Below are 10,001 nucleotides of genomic sequence, written 5' to 3'. Positions count from 1 at the left end.
TTAACTGGGATAAACTCATTAACGGTTAAACTCGGCCACATGACCAGCTGCACATGACCAGCATCTCTTGGTGGTTTGATACTGATCACACCTATGGGTTGTATGTGGTGCAAAACAGAGGGCAGTAAGCTACCTTTTGTGTAGTGTTTCACATAAAACACTAATATTCAAGGTTAGGAGAGCAAACTATAGTGATTGACTGACAAGTTCTGGTTTGCCTTTGTCTTAAAAACAGTGCAGTAGGCCTTTATTTCAACATGGTAGTGCTTTTCTTGCATACATCGTTAGTGATCTGTCGCACAATCGGTACATTCAGTATGGCCACAGTTGAACCAATACATAACATGAAACAATTAAAAACAATTGCCATTGTATAGCTGATAAGAGCCACATTGTTACATAAATGATATCACCGTGGAAAGAAAACATGGCACGGAGCTCTTTGCACTCTGATGCAGAAGCATGCGCTGCAGATGTGGATTTTTCTGAACAGCTGGACCCAACAACTTTAGTTCCATGGTTGTATTTCAGTTTTTGTTTTCAGAGTTTACATCATTTACAGATTGAATTTCACAACCGCTGAAATCAGTTTAAGTACCGAGGTGTTGGGTAGCATTGTTCCCTTCAGTCCTGACTCGGCACAGATGGGGACACTGATTTGGGTCTGAGAACTGGGTCAAGTGAAATATGCTTACAGAGATTCATAAAATGTGTGAGATAATGAATAACAATAGGAGAGAAAATTATCTGTAAAATCAAAATGTATAAAAGCAAACTGGAAAACCTAAGCTTTAAGGTCACACACACTCAGACTCAAAAATGGGTTAGAAATCAATTAAAAAAAAACGCCAACCGTCTCTTGTGCAAAGATATTTTCCTTCAGGAATGACACGATAAGATATGACAGAATGCGATGGCACATTGATATTTCCTTTCTCGAAGGATAAATAGTAAAAAATATAGAATACAGACAATGATTGAAGAAAATTCATAAAACAGGTAGGAGACAAAATCCTACATTCAGGCCCAAAGCCTTTATTTTATTTTTTTCTCTGACGGTGAACTTCTTCTAAGTGCAAAGTTTTGCCTCACAACTCACAAAAGGATCAGATTACGCGGCAGGTTTTTGGTCAAACGTCTGTTTCAGCAACAATCCCTGCAGGGCTTATTTCTACTTCAATGCGGAATGAAAGCTACATTCTGATACTTAAATCTACTGTCCGAATGATACGGATGGTGCGATTGCCCGGTAAAATCAATGATATGTTTTTGCATCCCCAACATTCAGCAACTATTATGGCCCTCCCTGTCTTGGGTTTTCACATGGTTTCCATTGTATAGTTATGGGGAAGTAAACCTGGATTTGGCTGCAGTTCTATATAATCCGACTGCAGTGGTATGTTCTTGTGAATGAGTGGATTTAGTTCCAGCCTGAGTGGGTCGTTAAAGTCATCTGTTGACACTCGTTCCCCATATCAATGCATTTGTTGGAGGTTACATTTTTCACACACTTACACACTGACCTTGTGCTATTGAGATGGACCAAAGTACACGCATATGGCAGCTCTATATACATTTCGCCTATACTCTGCAGCTGTAAGCAGTCTACATGGATGATACTTGTGAACGCTGAAATAAACTTTGATGGCAGTCAGCTATTAAAACTGCAATAAGCTTATTTTATATATCAAACCGAATGCAAGTCCAGTACTGTGTAGGCACGCTAAAGTCTCAAGCTTGCCGACGTCGTTTGTACAGCTTTTAGATTTCTGTGGCTTCAGAAATAAAATCGCTGAAAACAAGTAATTTGCCGCCGACAAGATAATACAGTTCTGAAGGATGGAAGTTCGGTTAGCTTTTTGTATTTCAGTTTTGCTAGGTCTCTGAGAATTGTCTTGGTGGAAATGGATTAAAAGTTTACGCTAACTGTTAGCGTTGGCAATAAACTAGCTTGCACTGCTACTAGAGCTAATGGCAAATCAGACCTAACCACCATTGTTTGTATATATATGCGTGCCCATTAAAAAGTCACACAACCCTGTTTCGACAACCCAAATAACAGTTGGACAAACGCAGAGTGACTAGAACGTCTTTATGTCCAGCACAGTTGACTGATGGCAGCTTTGGCGTTAGCCACGTTAGCTACCCCGCTACATGGCACCCCTCAGAGCACAATTGGATGAAATTTACAAGGAAAGGATAATTATCTGGTCCCTGATGATTCCAGTCTCAGAAACTAACAGACCAGAATGTTTTAACATAAAAAGTTTGGTCTTTGTTGTTTTAGGAGCATTAGACATATTAGTAGTCGTATTAGTGGTAAAACGGTGGTCCATGGCCTGCGCTTGCTTTTGTTCTGGTCCCTACATGCCGTTTAAAGACCGCGTTGTCTTTAGTTACTGATGCAAGCACGTCTCTCTGGAATAATTTGGCAAACCAACCTTTTAGGTTCAACCTGGTTCTGAGCAATGCCTCAGAATATCACTCAGAAGTACCTGCTTGGATGTATCTGGGGAAGAAAAATGGCGACGAAAAAACCCGCAGGAAGTTGTTAGTTAGGTTTTTTTTCAATCTCTTCGGACGGACCCCGCTCAGTTCTGTGGGGTGCAGAAATACGTTTGCGAGCCGCAGTAATAATTCTGCGGCGTGGAAAAGTAGTTACTGTGATGATGATGATGGTGGTGGTGGTGGTTGTTGTTGTTCTGCGGGGTGGAGTAGTAGTTGTGATGGTGGTGGTTGTGACTCTGGATGTTTCCGTAGGCAAAGAGGAGAGGGGCCGTGGAAGATGGCGGTTGCTGGGCTGTGGAAGACGGCGGTTGCTGGGTGGGAGCAACGCCCGCCGCCAGAGTCCCGGTGCGTTGGATGGAGCCATACCAACTTGACGTGCCCAGCTGGGGGGTGGTGGAAAGGAGGCTGAGAGAGGGGTTGAGAGGAAGAGGGAGGGAGGAGGAGGAGAATAAGCAGAAGAGAAATCAAGCAAAAGTAATTTCATCAGTCAGAGTATTGATTTTCTTGGGTGTGCGCCCACCTGGCCCGATCGGTCCTACTATTAACGCTTCTGGACAGGTCGTCATCACTGTCGTACCGCCGAGGGTTGTCAAAGAAATATGCCCTGGAGCTGAAACTGTGGCTGTTGATCATCCCTCCTGGAGCCTGAGAGTCAAAGAGAGCCATTACATGTATAGCCCTGAAGGTTCACAGTTCTGTCCCACAGATTATTGACAACACAACATGTTAGGGTACCAGGTTTTGGTTGGGTTTCTGGACTCGGAAGAAAAACCACCACTAAACTTGTAGGTAGCAGCTCCCAGAAGAACAGAATGATCCCGAACGCGACGTAGGCTTCGCCGGTGATCTCCTGCACATCAGCCTGACACACACACACACACACACACACACACACACACACACACACACACACACAACACACACACACACACACACACACACACACACACACACACACACACACACACACACACACACACACACACACACACACACACACACACACACACACACACACACACACACACACACACACACACACACACACACACACACACACACACACACACACACACACACACACACAATAGAACAAACAGAAAATGTTGGGTATCATGCTCTGGCATTTGGGCTGTTCCATCATGTCTTACACTATCGATATCACTTGTGTCATGAGTATGGCAACATTAAAGGGCTAGTGTGTACGATTTGGCACATTGCAACCAACGGAAACTTCAACCAAAAGAAAACTACGGTGGGGTCAGTGTTTGGTTTTGTCCATTCTGGGCTACTGTCGAAACACGGCCGCCAGCAGGGACAGAATTAAGTTGAGATATTGGACTAACAGCTGGTATACAGACAGATTATTTAAAAAATATGATATGGTCAGATTTAAAATGGGTTTCTGGCTGACTAAAAGCCCTTCCATAACCCAACCCACTCGGGTGCAGTACCTGATCAGAAACGCTGTACCATCCGTAGTTGAAGGGACTGGGTCTGTCCTGCGGCAGCAGGGCCACCGCCACCAGGTTGTAACAGGCTCTGGACGTGTAGAGCAGGATCACCGTGGATCCTATGGCTGTAGCCTGGCACACTGATGTCCCCTGGGTGGAGGAGCAACCGCGCTTATTACAAGTCAGTCGGCTATCGGCCCGTGATTGAATGGCCGATATGGGCCCCAAATGTGATCCGTATCCCCGAGGGCTCTCCAGGACAGACCACATCGGCCAGGAGTTGAGTTTTTTAAAAAGGTCCATGAATGTAAGCCTCTGTTCATGTCTACAGTAACAACAACGAGACACCATTTCTGGCAATTGCTGGCTAATGGGACACAGACGTTAAGCTACAATTGGCTGTAAAAAGTGGAAAAGAACTCATACATCATAGGACTTTCCAAAGTTAACCTATTATCAAACAATAATCGTTAATCTCTAAAACATTTGCTTGATTGTTTAGCAAAAATGTCCACTGGTTTTCTGCTCAGGTTGACCCCCATACTATGTCCATGTCAAATTTCATGGGTTTTTACTGTTGGTGATATTATAACTTACTTTGGGCAGTAAAACCCCTCAGGGGAGGACGGTAGCATTTACTTTGACATATACTGACATGTTTTTCTACAACAAAATGAAATAGAATACATTGTAATTATGTTTTTTTTATTCCACATGCACGTTTTTGGCCCTACCTTGGACTCCAGGTAAACGTTGGCAGAGGACATCTTGGCGATCTTGAAGACGCAGACGGCCAGAGAGACAGCACACAGGACAAACAGACTGTCGTTGATCAAGACCCGGGCCAGGACCGCGTGTCGGATACCCCCATCACTGGGGACACAAAGGTCACAAACTCTCGAGTGAAACTGTTCTGTTCTGGGGAGGTTGGGTTGGGGTGGGGCGCTTAGTGGGGCTTTAACTGCACGAAGAGAAAACGGTCTGTTCTTGGCTTGGGTTTTGTTTACCTCGGAGATTCAGAGCGCTCCAGAGCCGCTTGCACCAACAACGCACAAGTTAGATTCACCACCAGGAAAAATACACCGAGACACAGGAAGAGCAAGCACAGAGGAACCCTGAGGAGAGAAGGAGAGAAGGAGAGAAGAATAGAAGGAGAGAAGGAGAGAAGGAGACGGAGGGCATACAGGCAAGACAGTGTGAGGACGGCCAAAGCAATGGGACCTTATTCTTACACAACAACTCATTTAAAATGCAGTGCTGTGTTGAATCTGCCAAACCAACTGTGTGTGTGTGTGTGTGTGTGTGTGTGTGTGTGTGTGTGTGTGTGTGTGAGAGAGAGAGAGAGAGAGAGAGAGAAGTAAGGTTTGTTGATAACCGCTAGAATCACACATCTATATTCTGATGACAAAGGACAACATTGTTATGAGATGCAGACGATTGCTTTTGGAAAACTTTTTAAAGAAAGAAATGTGAAAAAAGAACCGGCAAACAGCATAAACAAACAATGAGGGTAACAGGACAGACTCACTTGTATTTGGTGAGCTCTGGGGAATACTTGGCTTTAGCCTTAAACATCACCTGTACAAAGAAAAGTAATAAATCATTACAGAGGGATAAACATATTGCTTTTTCTGTGTCATTTAAGTGCACGCCCAAAATTGGCCGCTGTATAGAAAACAGCTTTATATCTGAGGTGATGATTTTATAGTCGAGAGGAATAAAAACATGGCAGGGCCAACGCGGGAGGCCGGCTCACCAGGCATCAGACACCGCCAGGTCCAATGGACCCTATGAGACGTGAAGTCACAAAGACTCCGGGGAGGAAGCAGAGTTAATAAGGTGCAATGGAGAGATGTAAATTCATCCATAAGGAGAGAGAGAAGAGGAGATAGGTGCTCAGTGTATCCTAAAACATCCCCCGGCAGCCTATAAGCCTATAGCAGCATATCAAGGGGCTCGACCAGGGCAAACCTGATTCAGCCCTAACTATAAGCACTATTAAACAGGAAAGTCTTAAGTCTACTCTTAAATGAGGTGACTGTGTCTGCCTCCCGGACTGAAAGTGGAAGCTGGTTCCATAAAAGAGGAGCTTGATAACTGAAGGCTCTTGCTCCCATCCTACTTTTTAGGACTCTAGGAACCACAAGTAGCCCCGTATTTAGTGAGCGCAGCTCTCTAGTGGGGCAATATGGTACTACAAGCTCCTTAAGATATGATGGTGCATCACCAATCAAGGCTTTGTAGGTGAGGAGAAGAATTTTAAATGTGATTCTTGATTTTACAGGAGCCACTGCAGAGCAGCTAATACAGGAGTAATGTGATCTCTTTTCTTAGTTTTTGTGAGTACACGAGCTGCAGCATTCTGGATTAACTGGAGGGATTTAAGAGACTTATTAGAGCAGCCTGATAATAAGGAGTTGCAGTAATCTAGTCTGGAAGTAACAAACGCGTGAACCAGCTTTTCTGCATCTTTTTGAGACAAGATGTGCCTGATTTTGGAAATGTTACGTAGATGAAAAAATGCAGTCCTTGAGATTTGCTTAACGTGGGAGTTAAAGTCTCGGTCAAAGATAACGCCGAGATTCTTTACAGTGGTGTTGGATGCCAGGGCAATACCATCTACAGAAACCACATCACCAGATGATTGATCTCTGAGGTGTTCAGGGCCCAGTAAAATAACTTCAGTTTTGTCTGGAATGAAGGCAAAATTATGTTTCTTCATTTTACCAAATAAACAAAGCGATCTTACGAAGACACGGCCGTCAACATGCGGCAGTAGTCGGAGAAAAGGGGACCCCACAAGTGGATTTTATAACTAATAAATGAAGGTTTATTTATTAGCAATGATATGGTATGAAATTGATCAAATAAAGACGAGCCAAACAAAAACAACATATCTATTATGTCCCAGCTGCCAACATGTTATCAGTAAAAACAAAATGCTGGGACCCGGGCCTCCACTGATCCAGTTCACCGTCTTCCTGCAACACCATTTTTTGGTTTTGAAAACCGTTTCCCAAAACGTAGTTTTGTTCAGTTATTAACAACCATTCGGACAGATCCGTCTCTGACTATAATCATGTTGGATTTATGATTAGATGGCCCACAGAGGTCTTGAACGAAAACACTCTGCCCTTTGTGTGAGAATGGAGGCCAGAAGGAGGTCATTGGTCACCCAGGAATGAAGCAGCCAGCCAACAGAACGCGACCGGACTACTTCCTGTGCACCCAAAGGGGGAAATATAGCAAAATCAATTGATGTCTTTTGGATTTTCAGCAGAGAATGAAATTTGATAGTTTGTAGCTTATTTTTTTTCGTAGTGATATATATATATATATATATATATATATATATATATATATATATATATATATTGTGTTATTTAGCTCTGTTTTGGTCTCCGCCAACTCCAGAGGAAACCTCTTGGCCCATGTGATTCACTACAAACAGCTTTCAGTGTTTGATTCATACCTTCAATATAACCAATATAAATGCCAACTATTACTCAGGTCTGACTCGGCAACACACGAAACCACGAGTAGGAAAGGTTTGTTCCCAGAGCTGGCCAGTCACATGGTTTTCCCAACATAGATCGAGATGCATACTTTTAAACTGACGATGACATGGGAGAACACCATTTTGTTGGTAATGGTGGAAAGAAAGCAGGAACTGAGACAATTTACAGTCTTCAAAACCTGATTCGAGTCAGTCGGCTCTGTGGAACAGGTTGCCAATGACGACCAGGGTAACCACATTTCACCGCTTCGCAACGGCAAATCTGCAAGTTTAAAGTCATTTTGCTAGCAAAAACATCACATTTACACATTGGCCGACGACTATTTCTTAGCCGAGTGCAACTTCCTGCATTCTCTGGTTGTTGCCTGGAAACCTCACAATGTATACTTATTCCTGTAAGGTTATTATGCTTTACTTCCAGATAACCACACACCCACATGAAGAACCATAACCATGTGTCTATTTAATCTCCTTTCACTGGCCGATGATCTGCTCTGCTAATGTGCTCGCAATTAACCAATTCATTATTGTGGTCCATAAAACAAACTGTCAAAGCATCATGGGAACTTAGTTCGTGGTCTTTTTTTTTCTCTCAAATCTTTGCTAAAAAAAAAAAGACAACTGATGTGTGTTCTTTACTGCAAATCCAATGTGTCCAAATGTATTTGACAGATTGTTGTTGGGAAAACTGCGATATCAGCTGTTTTATGAAATCAGGACACACACACACACACATAGGGACAAACCCCACCACACACACACACACACACACGCACACACATACATAGGGACAAACACAATGCCCCCCCCCCCACCCCCCCACCACACACACAGGGACAAACACAATGCCCCCCCCCCCCCCATACCACACCACACTACACCTCCTCAGTGCAGTCCTACCTGGGTGAAGTAGAGGTTAAGGAGGCAGAGTGTGAAGAACTGCAGGCAGACGGGGCAGCAGTAGAGCAGCCAGTAGGCCAGAGGCTGCAGCCGGTTGGCCTGCACCACATTTCTAAAGTAGAAGGAAAAGAGGGTCGTCCTCAGCGCGGCCCACATCAAGCACAGGAACAGAAACACGCTCTGGTAGCTGAAGCGCTTGTGTCCGTAGTGTAAAATGAGCCAGAGCTGCAGGTAGACGAAGGCGAACAGGAAACAGTAGAGGACGGTGTAGACGGCAGTCAGACTGAGCTCCAGTGTCGTGGAGATCGCAGCTCCGGGGGACTCCTCCAGTGAGGTAAACAAGTGGGACTCGACCTCCTCTCCTTCCGAAAACATCTCCACTGGCCGCTCGCGCTAACACATGGGATGCTGCGAAGGCAGAAAGAGAGGAAAAACACTGCAACTGGGTCAGACCCGGGTTAGATTCCCCGCGGATGACAAAAAAGACGAGTGTATTCGGGTGAAGATGTGCGATAAAAGCAAATAAGTGTCATAGTGAAGCTGCGCGTGGGTTTAAATCCGATACTGGGCTGAAGAAAATGTGGGGTCTAGTTGTAAAAAAATGCGCTAGGGTAAAAAATAACAAGAAAGGGGGGAAGAAAACAAGAGAGAGGTCCATCTGTGAATCTCTGCAAAGCTGTTCTCTGCAAAAAAACAACTTAAGGGGGGGGGGACCTCCAGATCAGCTGTGATGCAGTTTTAGACCCGCCCCCCCTTGCGCTCGACTAAAACGGAAACTGGTGGTTCGTGGACCGCCATCTTGGCTCAACGTGAGGTTCATTCGCTCGCGAAACAGCTGGCTCCGGAGCCACAGATTCTAGCCAGTTTCCGAGCTAAATCCACGGCTAAATGTCCCAAGCGAAAGGCGCCCACTTTCTATGTGCGCCGCTTCATTGGTTAACCCAGCCGCCCAACCTCCATAGCTCCCTTACTCCATTGGTTCATGATGATGTCAGCTGTGGCAGTGGCCGCCCTTTGCATTCTTGTGATTGGATAGTTGTTAAAGCCATACCGGTTCACCAATCTCATTGGCTCAACGAAGCAAGTGGGCGTATCTTACTGAGAAAGAGACGTCATAACAATTGACGTCAAATTACTGAGGCAATAACAAACTGGAAAAAAACTGCGGTGGCCTTCAAAATAAAAGCTTAAAACGATGGCGTGCACAACACTGCAACATTCGGAAACGACTGCAAAACAGCCATATAATAATTGTGCACAATATATTTGCAAACTCACTCGTATTATTATCTATACTATGTTCGTCGCCCAGAAGAGTGAAACACTCCGTGAATCGTGACTTGCAGAATGAGCTACTAAATACGACAGGAAATAATAAAGCCTCATATTAGTATTTCGTTTGGTCTCCGCATTGATATTGTTGACCCGTTTGTGCTTTGTAGATAGGAAAATGACACCAAAAAAAGTTGTTTCACCACCCAGAGGGTCGTTGTTAGTTACAGGTCATGGAAAAGTCATGGAATTTTAACATGGCTATTTCCAGGCCTGGAAAAAGTCCTTGAAAAAAATGTAATCCAAAAAGTTGTGGAAAAGTGGTTGAAATTTGTTAGATTCATATGTTC

At 44.2% G+C, this 10,001-nt stretch overlaps 1 protein-coding gene across 1 annotated transcript; it reads right to left on the bottom strand.

Moving 5' to 3' along the window:
* Positions 1–217: 217 nt before the first annotated feature.
* gpr137c (G protein-coupled receptor 137c) lies at positions 218–9,870 on the bottom strand. Its single transcript, XM_034554133.1, is given in 9 exon segments — positions 218–2,913; positions 3,029–3,153; positions 3,244–3,276; positions 3,278–3,370; positions 3,963–4,112; positions 4,697–4,835; positions 4,970–5,077; positions 5,491–5,540; positions 8,380–9,870. Coding segments are annotated over 9 exon segments (1,395 nt in total). The 5' UTR covers positions 8,755–9,870; the 3' UTR covers positions 218–2,591.
* Between the last annotated feature and the right edge of the window lie 131 nt (positions 9,871–10,001).

Source organism: Cyclopterus lumpus, chromosome 2, assembly GCF_009769545.1.
Source record: "Cyclopterus lumpus isolate fCycLum1 chromosome 2, fCycLum1.pri, whole genome shotgun sequence".
Lineage (NCBI taxonomy): Eukaryota > Metazoa > Chordata > Actinopteri > Perciformes > Cyclopteridae > Cyclopterus > Cyclopterus lumpus.
This window is presented reverse-complemented; position numbering and strand designations above follow the sequence as displayed.